The sequence below is a fragment of the Canis lupus genome, chromosome 35 (genome assembly GCF_048164855.1).
Source record: "Canis lupus baileyi chromosome 35, mCanLup2.hap1, whole genome shotgun sequence".
NCBI lineage: Eukaryota > Metazoa > Chordata > Mammalia > Carnivora > Canidae > Canis > Canis lupus.
This window is the reverse complement of record NC_132872.1, coordinates 2,721,314-2,738,264: the sequence shown is the minus strand read 5'-3', so window position 1 is coordinate 2,738,264 and position 16,951 is coordinate 2,721,314. Positions and strand designations below refer to the sequence as shown.

The 16,951-nt window shown below is 38.0% G+C and overlaps 1 protein-coding gene across 3 annotated transcripts in view; it reads right to left on the bottom strand.

Annotated features, from left to right (window-relative positions):
- Nucleotides 1–16,951, bottom strand: part of LMLN (leishmanolysin like peptidase) — a 91,584-nt gene that overhangs the window by 8,373 nt on the left and 66,260 nt on the right. For 2 of the 3 annotated variants that reach the window (XM_072811814.1, XM_072811812.1), the window contains exons 15-16: nt 15,292–15,422; nt 7,657–7,867 (exon numbers count right to left, since the gene is read on the bottom strand). In XM_072811814.1, the coding sequence (XP_072667915.1) occupies nt 7,657–7,867; nt 15,292–15,422 (342 nt within the window). Of the gene's footprint in view, nt 1–4,265; nt 5,131–7,656; nt 7,868–15,291; nt 15,423–16,951 lie in introns of those variants that run through there. The other variant, XM_072811813.1, reaches the window with a different exon arrangement.

Genomic DNA, 16,951 nt, shown 5'->3' with positions numbered 1-16,951 from the left:
CCTTATTTTGCAGTTCTCTGTATTCTTGAGAGTGGAGATTGTCTGCTTTATGAAATTTGCTTAGATCAACTAAATTTTCTTTCTGATTAACACAAGGGAATGCGCTATTAACAATTATACCAAGACCATAAGCACATGCACTGTCCAGGTAAACATACGGCCCTGATCTCTAACTACCTACCCATCTATCTGTATCATGCCAGGCTGATACGGAAATGGTAGAAGATTCTATGGTCTTGGGCACTAGGAATAAATTTTAATTTAGCCACAAGTTGTTCTCAGGGCTAAAATGACTTCCTGAAATAATTCTCAGAATGGAAAACATTTTTATTGCAGTCAAGAGAACAGGTCAGCCTGACTTTATTTTAGAATGAGTTGTCCTTTCTAATATTTCGATCAACGAAGAATAAACCAAGATTCAAGTCTGACTTGCTTAAAAGGTGAGAAAAATAATATCAAGGCACCGGAGCTTATTCTTCTGGGCACTAGGCAGTGTGGATGAAGTATTTTTTAAAAATTGTTTTCCTGCCTATAAGCCAGGTAAATCATGGGGAATCTCTATTCTTCAATGGAATCATGCTGGTATTTGTTAAATCTTTTAAAAAATCCCACTTAGTAAGAATGGTCCTTCTCAAAGTGTAGTCCTTGTGTCAACAATATCAGCATTACCCTGGAACTTGTTAAAAATGCAAATTTGCAGGCTCCAACCCAGATCTTTTGAACCTGAAATTCTTGATTTTAACATGATTCTGATGCATGCTAAAGTTTGAGAACTTCTGACTTAGGACTTCACTATCTAATATGGCAGCCGCAGCTGTATGTGCTACTTAAATCTAAATTAATTAAGATAAAATAGTTTCTCACATTAACCACACTTTACATCTTCAACAGTCATATGTGACTAATGACTATTGTATTGGACAGTGCAAACTATGGAACATTTCCATCAACCCAGAAAGTCCTATGGGATAAATTCTGGCTTAGAGCATCAGGTAGAGTGGTTCTGGCTGCATTAAGGAATGGATCCTAGAGAGACTAACAACACAGGCATATTCCTTTATCTCTTGATTTTCAATTTGGCCCAAAGGAAACAGGAGAACTATCATTTCTCTACTGTTGGTACTAAAATTTAACAAGCTATTAAAACATTAATGGCAGTTCTGGAACATTTGTTCTTCAAAAACACTGCACTTTCTGTGCAAATACTAATTGAAATTAAAAGATTCAAATAGAGGGTTTCAAAATGAATTAGAGACAATAAGATCTGGGTTTTTATCTGAACTTCATTATTTATTAGTTCATGGATAATACATTATTTAATCTCTTTATTCCTTAGTTTTCTCATGTGTAAAACAATAATTCCTACCTCATTAGATTTTGTGACAGTTAAATGCAATGTTATAGACATAAAGCACTTGGCAAAGTGTCTAGCATTCAATAAATGGAAACAAAAACAACCCCTAGGGCAGCCCCGGTGGTGCAGCGGTTTAGCGCCGCCTGCAGCCTGGGGTGTGATCCTGGAGACCCGGGATCGAGTCCCACATCGGGCTTCCTGCGTGGAGCCTGCTTCTCTCTCTGCCTGTGTCTGTGCCTCTCTCTCGCTCTCTCTGAATGAATAAATAAATAAATCTTTAAAAAAAAAAAAAAAAAAAAAAAAAAAAAACAACCCCTAAGATCTAAAGAGACTAGAAAGAAGTCAGAAATAAATCTTTCATAGTCACTAATGGAAAACTCTCTTAGGCAATACAGAACAACTATCTAGTCACACTCTAATCACATTCTAGCATTTAGAAATGACAACTAGAGAAAAGGAGAGAGAAAACAAGGAGTTCTACGTTCTAAGAGAAATTACAAATAAAAGAAAAGGTTATGTGAACTAACACCTAAGAACAACAACAATCAGAAGAATTTAGGGAGAAGAATATTTTTTACACTTCCTCCAGAATATTAGCATGTTTAATGTTTTAAAGGCATGTCTAAAAACTTAAAAACTTTCATAAAACAAATAGATTAGGGGTGATCATTTGTTTAATAAGCTTCATCATAGGTTAATTCTAATTATTAGAATTAAATGTATTAGTATTTCTCATACAAATACATTTAAAGCATCAAAATATTTTTAGAAGTTTGGGGGGTCATAAAAAAGTATTAAACAGAAACAAACTATTTACCTGAAAGAAATATCTGTCATAGTTTCTTTCTTTTTTTTTTTTTTTAAGATTTTATTTATTTATTCATGAGAGACACAGAGAGAGAGGCAGAGACACAGGCAGAGGGAGAAGCAGGCTCCATGCAAGGAGCCCAACGTGAGACTCGATCCCAGGTCTCCAGGATCAGGCCCTGGGCTGAAGGCAGGAGCTAAACTGCTGAGCCACCTGGGCTGCCCTCTGTCATAGTTTCTGACACAATGAATATTCAGTAAAGGCTCAGGATGCTCCGTGAACACATTAACAAATATGGTAAGTCAGGATATTTTAGAATTTCAACAGTGATGTGTATGTTTAAAAAGTAAGGCCGAAGGGACGCCTGGGTGGCTCAGTGGTTGAGCATCTGCCTTTGGTTTAGATCATGATCCTGGGGTCCTGGGATCAAGTCCCACTTTGGTTCCCTGAGGGGAGCCTGCTTCTCCCTCTGCCTCTGCCTCTCTCTCGGTATCTCTCGTGAATAAAAAAAAAAAAAAAAAAAAAAAAAGCAAGGCCTAAAATAATCTATTCTTGTAATAGTTATATATTTTTCAAAATTGTAGTAGTGGGGGCATCTGGGTGGCTCAGGTCACGATCTCAGGGTCCTGAGACTGAGCCCAACATGGGGCTCCCTGCTCAGCAGGGAGTCTGCTTCTCCTTCTCCCTCTGCCCCTCCCCATACTTGTGCACACTCTCTTTCAAATAAATATAATCTTTAAAAAAATTGTAGTAGTGATTTGGCAGTTGCAACACTCTTCTGAGCCTCCTTCCTCATAGAAATGGGTAAGTTAATAGGGAAATCAAGCACATCCTAGCAGCACCATATCAGAAGGGTGACTGATAAGCAGGGAGCAGAATAAGCAGAGTCTAAGGTGCAGACTATGCAGGTGGAGGGGTGGGTGGTTTGCCATCTTTACCCCCCACCTTCTTTTAATAGATTCACTTGTCCAAGAAGGGGAAATAATTATCTCATAGCCTCTTTACCTGGTCTGGATTTCCCCTCTTTCCCAGACATTCTTCTACAGTACTCCTAAGACTCTCACCCCTGAACCAGCTGGGATAACTATTTCAACTCTAACTGCCAATGGCTCAATATCTGCTCCTCTCTTGGACAATGAAATGGTGATAGATCTTACAGTTAACTGAGATCAGGCCTGAGGATGGGAACTCCATCAGAACCACCTAACTTGTGGACTGTCAGCCCTCTTGTTCCAGCCAAAGCAATTTGACATTTACAACAAAATTAAGTCATCCTATCAGCTTCATATTAAAAGCTGGGACACCTGGGTGGCTCAGCGGTTGAGCATCTGCCTTTGGCTCAGAGCGTGATCCCAGGGTCCCTGGATCGAGTTCCGCCTCGGGTTCCCTGTGTGGAGCCTGCTTCTCCCTCGGCCTATGTCTCTGCCTCTCTCTCTCTGTCTCTCATGAATAAATAAATAAAACCTTTAAAAAAAAAAGTAAAAGTTAACTAAGAGTATTGAACACTATTTGTACTATTTACCACACCAAAAGTACCTAAGATCTTATATAATTTCAAATAATTCATTGTGTTATTACTACTACAACTGTAGAAAACAGCTAATACCCAAAGTTCTTTTTTTTTTTTTTTTTAATCCCCAAAGTTCTGTGAAGAAAAGAGCTAACATAGAAGGCCTGAGATTGCCATCCTTCAAAGTCCTACTTGCAAGGATGGCGTTTAGCTGGTGTCTGAGAACAGGTTCCCGCCCAACTTCACAGTAGTGGCCTCTTTCCCTTTGCTGACTGTGCCCTGTATCTCTTCACTATAACAAATCTTAGCCACAAGTACAAAGACAGCCTGAGTCCTGTGAGTCCTAGAGAGTCACCAAACCCAGAGGTGGTCTCAGGCCCCCCGGGGCACCCCACATGAACCAGTCTCCTAAAACTCACACTCTACTTATCAGCTCATGTCTGTAGAAAGCCCCCAGGGTTGGGAAAGAAAGGAAACTAAATCTTAGAGGTGGAGAAAGTCTGAGGTATAAATGAATGTAGCCCTCCATTTTCAACCAGACTGTGGAACAGGCAAAGGGCTACACAGTTCCATTAAAAAAAAAAAAAAAAAAACCTCCAACTGAGAAAATGAAATTGTGCATAACATCTTTATTATTCAATTCTAAAAATGTCAGACTATGATAAAATCACATAGGTCATTTAATTAAAATCTCAGAGTTATTTAATTAAAATCTCATAGATCTTAGGTCAGAGCTTTAATTGAGAATTCATGAATTCTACTTTTATAACTCTCAGAAACGGGTCATCAGTCTTAGCTTACACATCTTCAATAATGGGAAATGCCCCATTCTCAAGGCAGTTCTTTCCTTTACTCTCCTGGACTAATGATTGAAAGGATTTAACTGAAATATGTCTCCCTACAACTTTGTTCTGTTAGTCTCAATTCTACTCTAGAGTCTGAGACAATGAGAAAAAATATACCTCAGTGAAAACCACTTTGCCTCTACTAGCCCATCTTTCTTTATCACTTTGTGCAGGTGTTTTTGTGTCCCTGCACCTTTCTCTTCTTTGTGTACCGGTATGTGAATCCCTTCTTTAAGTATCTTTTCCAGTGTCTTTTCCTTTCTTCTACCTCACCTACTCGTAACACAGGCATACTTCCGAGATATTGTGAGTTCGGTTCCAGACCACCACAATTAGGCAAGTATTGCAATAAGGCAAGTCAAATGAATTTTTTGTTCCTGGTGGATTTAAAAATTGTATTTACACTGTACTGAAGGCTATTAAATGTGCAATAGCATATGTCTAAAAAAATGTACAGACCTTAATTTAAAAGTACTTTGTTGCTCAAAACTTCTAAGCATTATCTGAACTTTCTAGAAGTCTTTTTGGCTGGTGGAGGGTCTTGATTTGACGTTGACGGCTGCTGACTGGTTAGGGTGGTAGCTGCTGAAGGTTGGGGTGGTTCTGGCAATTTCTTAAAATAAGACAACAATGAAGTTTGTCACATTGATTGACCTTTCCTCTCACAAATGATTTATTTCGCTGTAGCACATGATGCTATTAGATAGCATTTTACCCACAGAACTTTTTTCAGAATTGGAATCAATTCTCTCAAACTCTGCCACTGATTTATCAACTAAGTTTGATAAATCCTTTGTTGTCCTATCAATAATCTTCACAGGAGGTGCACCAAGACTAGTTTCCATCTCAAAAAACCACTTTCTTTCCTCATCTGTAAGAAGCAACTCCCTCATCCATTCAAGTTTTATCATGAGATTGCATCAATTTAGTCACATCTTCATGTCCGACTTCTAATTCTAGTCCTCTTACTGTTTCCCCCACATCTGTGCTTACTTCCTCCCCTGAAGTCTTGGACTCTCAAAGTCATCCATGAGGGTTGAAATCATCTTCTTCTAAATTCCTGTGAATGTGGGTATTTTGACTTCTTCTCCAGAATCACGAATGTTCTTAATGGCATTTAGAATCGGGAACCCTTGCCAGAAGATTTTCAATTTACTTTGCTCAAATCCATCAGAAGAATCACTATCTATATCTTATAAAATATATTTCTTAAATAGGAAGACTTGAAAGGCAAGATTACCCCTTGATCTGTGGGCTGCAGAATGGATGCTGTGTTAGTGGATATGAAAACAACATGAATCTCATGGCTCATTTCCCTGGAGCTCCTGGATGACCAGGTGTATTCACAACGAGCAGTAATTTTTAAAAGGAATCCTTTTTTTCTGAGAAGTAAGTCTCAATAGTGGGCTTGAAATAGTAAACCATGCTGCAACAGATGTGCTGTCATCCAGGCTTGTTTCATTTACAGAGCAAAGGCAGAGAGGATCTGGTCTAATTCCTAAGGGCCCTAGGATTGTCAGAATGGTAAATGAGCACTGGCTTCAATTTCAAGTTCCTGCATTAGCCCCTAACAAGAGAGCCAACCTATCCTTGGAAGCTTTGAAGCCAGGCCTGACTTCTCTCTAGCTATGAATGACCTAGATGGCATCTTCTTCCATTGGAAGCTTCATCTACATTGAAGATCTGTTGTTTAGTATAGCCACTTCCACTACATCTGAGCTAGATCTTCTGGATAATTTGCTGCAGCTAATACAACAGCACCTGCTGCTTCCCCTTACACTTTTATGTTACAAAGACAGCTTCTTTCCTTAATCTCATGAAACAACCTCTGCTAGCTTTCAACTTTTCTTCTGCAGCTTCCTCACTTCTCTTAGCCTTCCTAGAATTAACTGAAGAGAATTAGAGCCTTGCTCTGGGTTAGTTTGGCTTAAGAGAATGTTGTGGCTGGTTTGATCTTCTATCCAGATAACTCGGACTTTCTTCATATAAGAAATAAGGCTGTTTCACTTTTTTAAAATCATTCCTGTTTGTATTCACTGTAATATCATTTTTCATTTCAAGAACTTTTCCTGTGCAATCACAACTTGGCTAACTGACATGACTAGCTTTTGACATGCCTTCCTCACTAAGTTGAGTCATTTCTAGCTTTTGATTTAAAGTGACAGACATGTGATTCTTCCTTTAACTCGAACACTTAGAGGACATGGTAGGGTCATTAATTGGCCTAATTTCAATATTGTATCTAAGGGAATAGGGAGGACTGAGGAAGGGGAAGGAAATGGGAATGCTGGTAGGTGGAAAATGTCAGAACACACAGAATTACCAATTAGGTTCACTGTTTTATGAGTGTGGTTCCTGGTGCCTCCCAAAGAACACACTACAATAATAACATCAAAGATCACTGACCAGAGTTCACCATAATAATAATTAAAAAGTTTAAAACGCTGTAAGAATTACCAGAGTGTGACACAGAGATGTGAACTGAGCCAATGCTCTTGGGAAAGTGGTGCTCAGTACTGGCAGAGCTGCTGACACAGTTGGCACACACCTTTCATTATATTTATTTGAGAGAGAAAGAGAGAGAGTGTGCATGAGAGAGAGCATGAGCAAGTGGAAGGGAGAAGCAGACTCCCTGCCGAGCAGGGAGCTGGATGACTTGACCCCAGGACCTGGGCAGATGGCAGACACTTAACCAACTGAACCACTCAGGAGCCCTCCATTTGTAATAAGTGCAGTATCTGTGAGGTGCAATAAAGTAAAGAAGAATAAAATGAGGTATGCCTATATAACTGAAATACATTTAACTGCTTTTTGCGTTTAATGAGAATTTTGTTTACACTTGATTTCAAAATGAATGGTGGAAACATTATTTTTATAATCTTGAATGAATTTTATTTATTTATTTTTTTTTTTGCAAATCAGAGGATCTTTAGACAGAAAAGTTCCTTATCCTTGCTCTTACTGAACAGAAGTGTCATATTTACTTACCTTCAATTTCTAACAATGTGGGAAGGAGGCTTTCTCAAAACTGCAATTAGAAGAGAAGATGCTCCACCTGTTTTAGAGTTTCCTTGAAGGGAATTTCCAACATTATATAAGAATAGTCCTGGTCTTTACTCCAATCACAGAGACTACTCACCTAGTGGCAGAGCTCGGGTCAAGTTAGCAGCTGGAGGATCTCTTTCTGGAGGACAGAGCTCACAGAAGTCCCAACAAGATGGGCAGAGTAGGTTACCGTCATGAATCCAGCCATTCATCTGAATACTGACGGGGAGGACCTGTCCAGCTCGACTACACAAATATGAAGTGTTCTGAACCCAAACTGTCAGACCTTGAGGAGAACAAGAAACCTTTAAATAGGAAAAGAAAAAATCAGGTCAATAAGATTCTCGTATATGATATTATGAGCCTTTTTTCACCTACAGGAAAATACATTAGAATTTACTAAAAATGTTGACTGACTATAAAACACAATTTGGGATATAGGCATATCTTTAATCTCATATAAAGTTAAATTATTCAGGTCTAAAAGAACTTTCACTCTGGGGTAGCAGTTCTTAAACTTTTACTTTAGCACTTTCAAAAAAATCTGAGGAAAGCTATGGACACTTTTCTGTAAATATATAAGACAACACACAACTTACAATTTGGATTCATAGACCCCTGAAGCCAAGCTGTCAAGAATAACATTTCTGTAGGGGCACCTGGCTGGTTCAGTCGTGGAACATGCAATGCAACTCTTGATCTCAGGATTGTAAGTTTGAGTTCCACACTGGGTGTGGAGACTAGTGAAATATAAAAAACTTACAAAAAAAATAATAAAACCTTAAAAAAAGCATTTCAGTAGATTATAGTATCCTCATTATACTTCAGCTGAAACCTTTGTGAAAGAGCCATTATTCAGTATGTCATTTTCTCCACACGTCATAAATTTTGTAAATCAAATTTTTATTAGTTATTTTAAATTATAAAAATAATATATGCTCATTGTAAAAAAAAAAAAAAAGGTAATACACAGAAATGTGCATAGTAAAAGTTTTTTACTCTTTTTCACTATCCCAGATCTGCTCAGGTATAAAAATGGTCCTAGTGATTATACATGGATTGGTAACATCTTTAAAGGTAAGACTCAGGACACCTGGGTGGCTCAGTGGTTGAATGTCTGTCTTTGGCTCAGGGCATGATTCTGGGATTCTGGGATTGAGTCCTGCATCAGGCTCCCTGTGAGAAGCCTGCCTGTCCCTCTGCCTGTGTCTCTACCTCTCTCTCTCTGTCTCTCATGAATAAATAAATAAAATCTTTTTAAAAAATAAATAAATAAAGGTAAGACTCATATCTTAACTGCAAGGGGTAACTAATAAAGTCAATTTTATTTTATTATTTAAGACTTTATTTATTTATTCATGAGAGAGACACGTGCACACACACACACACAGAGGCGGAAACACAGGCAGAGGGAGAAGCAGACTCCATGCAGGGAGCCCGATGGGGGACTCGATCCCGGGTCTCCAGGTTCACGCCCTGGGCTGAAGGCAGTGCTAAACCGCTGAGCCACCTGGGCTGCCCTAAAGCTAACTTAAAAAAAAAAAAAAAAAAAAGAATTTTTCTTTTCTTTCTTTTCTTTCTTCTTTCTCTTTCTTTCTTTCTTTCTTTCTTTCTTTCTTTCTTTCTTTCTTTCTTTCTTTCTTTCTTTTCTTTCTTCCTTTCCTTTCTCTCTCTCTCTCTCTCTCTCTCTTTCTGAGATAGGGAGGTGTACAAGGGACAGAAGGGGAAGGGCATGGAATCTGGAGCAGACTCTAGGTTAAGCGTGAAGCCCAAAAAAGGGCTCCATCTTATGACCATGAGATCATGACCTGAGCCCAAACCAAGACGATGTTTAAACAACTGAACCACCCAGGTGCTCCCATTAAAGCTAACATTTTTTTTTAATTTAAGATTTTATTTATTTATTCATGAGAGACACACAGAGAGAGGTAGAGACATAGGCAGGGGGAAAAGCAGGCTCCCTGAGGGGAACCTGATGCAGGACTCGATCCCAGGATCCCAGGATCAGGATTCGAGCCAAAGGCAGATGCTCAACCACTGAGCCACCCAGGCATCCCTAAAGCTAGCTTTTTTTTTTTTTTTTCTAAAGCTAACTTTTAAACAATTTTAAATGTCTTCTTCAAAGGTGTTTCTTTCTTCTTCTTCTTTTTTTTTTTTAAAGATTTTATTTATTTATTGAGAGATACAGAGAGAGAGAGAGAGAGAGGCAGAGACACAGGCAGAGGGAGAAGCAGACTCCATGCAGGGAGCTCTATGCGGGACTCGATCCTGTGATTCCGGGATCATGCCGTGGGCTGAAGGCAGGTGCTAAACCACTGAGTCACCCAGGGATCCCTATTCAAAGGTGTTTTCTTTTTCTTTTTTCTTTTTTTAAAAAAATATTTTATTTATTTATTCATGAGAGACACAGGGAGAGAGAGGCAAAGACACAGACAGAGGGAGAAGCAGGCTCCATGCACTGGGAGCCTGATGTGGGACTAGATCCTGGGCCTCCAGGATCACGCCCTGGGCCAAAGGCAGGTGCTAAACCGCTGAGCCACCCAGGGATCCTTCAAAGGTGTTTTCTAAAAAGACTTCTCACTAATTTCAATTATGCTACTTCACTTTAAATATTTCTGGAACTTCTCTCCTGGGCCTATCTTCAAACCAAGTGTGTGATTCTGAGTAAGTCTGATGGTGGCAAATTTTTACTTTGTAAGTCAATGTAATTTTTAGAAATACTCCAAAATTGCCCAGAACCAACTTTGATAAAGGTAGTTGACTAAACTAGTTAACATTAAGTTAATATGGGTGTGATGCAAAATACTACATTTGATTTTCTTAGGAGGCTATTAAACTATTACTAAAGGCAATTTCAAAAGAGGGGTTCCAAAAATGTATTTCAACAACTGAGTCATTTTTAAAATGACTCTAACATCAACTAAGTTTAAATATAATACTAATTTGGAAATTTAAGTTCTAATAAGCTCAAGAAAACAAAGTGTAACCTCTTCCGTAAGTCTGTCCCACATCTAGTTAGCACTGCCATAACTACAGTGCAATGTAATTATTCTTTTAAGTGAGAATTGCCTGAATACTGTGCTCAGTGGCCAAAAAGGATACCAAAGAAGCCCATGACACAGTGCCTGTCCTGTAACGGCTTTAACTGAGGCAAGAAGGGTGGCATATGAATCCCCCCTTGCCCCCAGATTTAATAGTGTCAGACTGTTTTATGATTAAGAGTCAATGTTGGAAGGTGAAGGGACTGTAAAGTATCCTTCAAACAGAGAAGGCACTGTGAGACTGAAAACTGAAGCAGGCATCTCCATACACTTTAATTCAGGGAGGATTGGGCAGATAGTGATCTGGACAGCTGTGTAGCTTTGCTCTTCTCTGCAAAGTGCAGACTTCAGTCTTCAGATTTTATAAAGCAAGGTGACAAGCAGAAGGTCATGTAGTAAGATCAAAAGGCTCACATGCACTTCAAAGATTTCACAAGCATCCAACAGAACACTGATCTTTAATAAACCTGCGGTGCCTGGACGCCTGGGTGGCTCAGTGGTGGAGTGTCTGCCTTTGGCTCAGGGTGTGATGCCAGAGTCCTGGGATGGAGTCCCACATTGGGCTCCCTGCGGAGAGCCTGCTTTTCCCTCTGCTTGTGTCTCTCCCTCTCTTTCTCTCTGTGTCTCTCATGAATAAATAAATCAAATCTTAAAAAAAAAAAAAAAAAAAAAAAAAAAAAAAGACCTGTGGTGCCATCTGTGAGTCAGGAGGAGGAAAGACTACGTTATCTCTAATAGATTCATGGAAGGCGAAAGCAAGCCTCCCTGCATTCCAGCCTTGGCAGGCATTTCTAAGGTATGTATATTAATCTCCAAGGGGCCTGGAACACATAACCCCAAGAGAGTTCATCAATCAGACATGAACAAGGTGGAGGGCTAAAGATGGAATCAGTATTGTCATTACTCTTACAATCAAAAAATGGTAGAAACAAGAACAATAAAGCTTAGAAAGTTTAATAGAAGAAAGAGCATTTATATCCTAAAGATGTGCATGGAATTTGGGTTGCAGTGAGGGAGAAATGTGACCTGGTGAACTGTGTTAGAATCGGGGTGGGTAAGGATGGTAGTAATCAGGTAGAGACGGGAGAAAGTGAAAGGGATGTGGACAGATCTAATAAGCACACTGAGGACAAAGAGAGCCAAACTTCCCCCCTGAGAAAGGAGTTATAAATATGGAAAGGGAGAAAACTAAGCTGAACCCTTTAGTTTTGGACTGGAATTAAAGATACTGGTACAAACTCATGGTTATATACATACACATACGGGTATATATACAAATTACACACACACATATATTTCCTATATCTGTTTACCAAGAGGGCATGGGGAGTAGCTATACCCCAGTGGCAATGAACAGTGTATCTAACAATTGATCTTAGTCTCTTAAATACCACACTCCATTAAACTAGAGCTCCTTGAAGAATTAGTTGACACAAGAGCTGGGGCAAAGAAAGTAAAGATAAATATAGAATATCTTATGCCAGAAAGCAAGGAAATATTCAAAGAAAGATGAGGAAAGGCCAAAAGGACACAGAAACCAGCCTAAAGGGGCTTCCTCTAGCTAAATCTGGGGGAACTTAAGTATCAAAATAAATAATAATAGTAATGGTAATACCTTGAATAAAATGGAATCCATGACCCACTGTTGATATAAATATGTAAATTAATAAAATGGAAGTTTGATAAAAAAAATTCATTGACATAGTTCTTTTCTACAAAATACTTATTAATTACAAAGAAAATTAGTAAGAAAAGAGTAACTGATAGTGAGGAAGCCTATTAGACACCAACAAGTTAACATCAGCAGTGAAAGGACAAATCAAGAGTGTACCATCAGAAGGACATGAGCATCACTTCTGTGATATTACTGCCCAAAATACATGACCTCAATTCTATTATGAGGAAATATCATACAAACACAAATGAGGCACATCCTAGGAAAAAAATAGCTTATAATTTTTTTAAATGTCAGGGTTATAAAAGTTAAAAGACTGAGGAACTGTTCCAGACTGAAGGAGACCAGAGACATGACAACTATGCAACATTTGATATTAGTCCAGATCCTATTGCTATAAGGACATTATTGGGACAATCAGAAAAACTTGAATAGGATCCAAGAATTAGATGTATCAGTGTTAATTTTCCTCCCCTCCCCTCCCCTCCCTTCCCCTTTCCTTTCCCCTTTCCTTTCCTTCTTTTTCTTTGATAGGATTGTGGTTATGCAAAGGGATGTCCTTGTGTATAAGAAATATACAAAGTACTTGGGGAGGAGGGTGAAACATGTCAGCAATTTACACTTAAATAACTCAAAAAAATTTTATAGCATTCTTCCAACTTTTCTGTCAAAAGAAGTAAAACAGGGCAGCCCAGGTGGCTCAGCGGTTTAGCGCTGCCCTCAGCACAGGGCCTGATCTTGGAGACCCGGAATGGAGTCCCACATCGGGCTCCCTGCAAGGAGCCTGCTTCTCCCTCTGCCAGTGTCTCTGCCCCTGCACTCCCCGCCCCGTCTCTCATGAACAAATAAAATATTTAAAACAAAACAAAAACAAAATAAGTAAAACAACAAAAAACAAAACAGCTAATCCATGTTAAGTGTTTGGAGATTATACATATTTTCCCATATAAATGGTGGTTGGTATTAAATTAACAAAATTAACTGACAACTGTAAGTACAGGGAAGCCAAGTACATTCAATCTTTATAGATGGTATTGCAAATCTGCATAATCACTTTCTGGTGCTGTGATGTTGATAAACTACTAAAACAGCCTGAAGATGGGATGCCTGGCTGGCTCAGTCAGTAGAGCATATGACTCTTGATATCGGGATCATGAGTTCAAGCCCCATGATGGGTGGAAATTTTACTTAATAAATCAAAGAAATAATAAAACAAAATAGCCTGAAGATGTCATCCTCCTATTATAGTCGCCACTGTTTTAGCTTTATCCTTTTTAATATTTTCACTTAAGGGAATTTATTTCAAAAATTATCTTTTTGTAAATGTGCTTATAAAAGCATATTTTTATCATGAAAAGTGAAAATTAATTCGATTATATAACAAGGAAATGATTTCCTTAATTATGATACTTTAAAAAGATGTAATGTCTTATGGCCACAAGGAATAACAATTATTCCTGGTTGGCTCAGCCAGTAGAGCATGCGACTCTTGATTTCAGGGTTGTGACCTTAAGCCCCACATTGCTGGTAGAGTTTATTTAAAAAAAAATAAAAAAGAATAGTAATTTTTATTATTGGAAAAATCTGGAAGAGGTGTTTTGCTCCACATAAAAAGTACGAAGTGAAGGCAATAAAACAAAATTTTATGTTATGTTTACAACCAGGTCAAAACTATGAATTCAATAAATACATAAATCTGCAATGGAATTTATCAGAAAACGGCTGCTGAATTATAGTTGTCAGATTATAACTGAAAAGTATTTATTTTGAATTGTCTTTTATAAGATTTCCAAGATGATTTTAAATGAATTGTATGATATATGAATTATATCTCAAAAAACTTGTTACCAAAAAAAGTTAATTTCATAAGTAACTTTAAAAGTAATAATTAAATTCCCAGCTAAAGAAGTCCATTTAGGTCTTCCAGCTGCAGGGAACCCTGGGAGGCTCGGTGGTTGAGTGACCTGCCTGCCTTTGGCTCAGGTCGTGACCCCAGGGTCCTGGGATCGAGTCCTGCATCAAACTCTCAACAGGGAGCCTGCTTCTCCCTCTGCCTGTGTCTCTGCTCTCTCTCCGTGTCTCTATGTCTCTCATGAATAAATAAATAAAATCTTAGAAAATAAAAAACAAAATCAGATGTGCAAATGAGACAATTAAGAAAAAATAGTTTACAACCTTTGGATTTCTAATTATAAAGGAGAAAACCTATTATTAATCTGTAGTTGATTTATTAATTCTTAAATCCATGCTTTACTCAGACCTTATGAAATAAATTGCAAATATTTTCTATGATAAAGTAATATTTGTTCAAAAAATTACATATATTCCATTATTTCCTTGGGATATATGCCCAAAGTAAAATTACTTTTTTTAAAGCTTTTAAAAAAATTTTTATTTATTTATGATAGTCACACACAGAGAGAGAGAGAGGCAGAGACACAGGCAGAGGGAGAAGCAGACTCCATGCACCGGGAGCCCGACGTGGGACTCGATCCCGGGTCTCCAGGATTGTGCCCCGGGCCAAAGGCAGGCGCTAAACCGCTGGGCCACCCAGGGATCCCCCCAAAGTAAAATTATTATAAAACTTGTTGATAGGGATCCCTGGGTGGCGCAGCGGTTTGGCGCCTGCCTTTGGCCCAGGGCGTGATCCTGGAGACCCGGGATCGAATCCCACGTCGGGCTCCCGGTGCATGGAGCCTGCTTCTACCTCTGCCTGTGTCTCTGCCTCTCTCTCTCTGTGTGACTATCATGAATAAATAAATAAAATCTTAAAAAACAAAAAAAACAAAAAAAAAACTTGTTGATATATAACAATTACACATTTTTTTAAACAAATGGAAAAAGGTACTTTCTCTCAAAGAAATGACAATATTTTCACAAAACATAAGCATCCAAACTAATATTTACATAAATAATTATCAGTACATTACATTAAAAATATAAAATGTATTTTAAAATATAAAAACCACTGATAACAAGACAAGTTTATATAACATTTGATCATATAGTTTACCTGATAACACCCACTCCCCCAGTCTGGGTAACTCAGCTTCCTCTCACACTTTTCCATGACAAATGCTGATTTCTGAATTAGACAAACTGAATGAGGTCCATACTTTTCAGCACCATAGTTTTTAAAAAGATCTGAAGCAAACCAGAAAGCATCTCTTAAAAATTGACTTTTGGCTCAAAGAACAAGAAACTGAAGCATCCCATTCTTGTGGTTAAAAGTTGCTTTAAAGATCAAACATGTTTAATGGAAATTTTCATTAAAAAAACTCAAGGGGTCAAAAATCAAACTGGATTCTCAATAAAGGACTTAAGTGGGAGGAAATTATTATATCAAAAACCGGAGATAAAACTGGGCCTAAAGTGTCTAAATTACATAAATAGAGGAAATAGCACTAAGAATCATCTTTACTGGTAGTCTAAATAGGAGTCACCCCCCAGATGACCCATGACAGATGAAGCTAACTGATTTATTTATTTTTTTTTTTTTTTAAATTTATTTATTTATGATAGTAACAGAGGGAGAGAGAGGCAGAGACACAGGCAGAGAGAAGCAGGCCCATGCACCGAGAGCCCGACGTGGGATTCGATCCCGGGTCTCCAGGATCGCGCCCTGGGCCAAAGGCAGGCGCCAAACCGCTGCGCCACCCAGGGATCCCCTAACTGATTTATATAATGAAGGCTTTTTTAGAGTGTTGCAAAAACTTTTTGGAAAGTTTTCTTGTATTTTCATCTTATGCTATGTCCTAGAGGCCCCTATATAACATGCTCATCCAGTTTCAGATTAAACACAAGCATGCAGAGGTACAGGATGGATTAAAGGACTTCTAAATAGCTAATAGATGAGGGATGAGGCTCTTAAGCCCTAGTGATAGATTGTTTTCTTTACACTTAATATAACTTTCATCTTTTGAAAACACAGAGTTCTTAAAGATAGGTATTTTATGTCAGTTTTGAAAAATCTGAATTATGTAAGTTAAGAAAGAAAATATAATACAGAGTAAAAGAACTTTTTTTTATTATTCAGGGTAAAAGAACTTAAAAAAAAACTTTTCTTTGGTATTTATGAGTATTTCAAAGTTCTTGAAAAACAAAGTGATCATCATCAAAAAAAGAAAAGGGGATGGTCAGCAAACTACAGCTCTCAGGCCAAATCCTGAAGGCTACCTGTTTTTATAAATAAAGTTTCATTGGAACACTGCGATTAATTTACATTGTCTATAACTGCTTTCACACTGTAATAGCAGAGTTCAGTAGTTCCAACAGAGACCGCATGACCTACCTACCAAGTCTAAAATATTTACTATCTTTCTCTTTACCATAAATGTTTGCCAACTCCAGCCCTAAAACAATAAAGTGTGATACCATATCTTTGGCAAACCCATAATTGACAGATGTCTACATTTCTCAGCTCTAACATGGGATTGCTGAGTAGTTATAAGTTTTTAGACATTTATTAAATAGGTGAGTGATGAAAAAAATGACTGTACAAATCTAGTTAAAGCTACCATGTTTAAAAATAAAAGGAAAAATCATATGGTTATTTAAAATGTAAATAACAGAGTATGTAATGAAGTATGGAATAAGGGGGTAATAAAAAGGACCAGGTTAGAAATTTTGATGACCACAGAGTTAAAAACTACCTATTGCTCTTTATTAACATA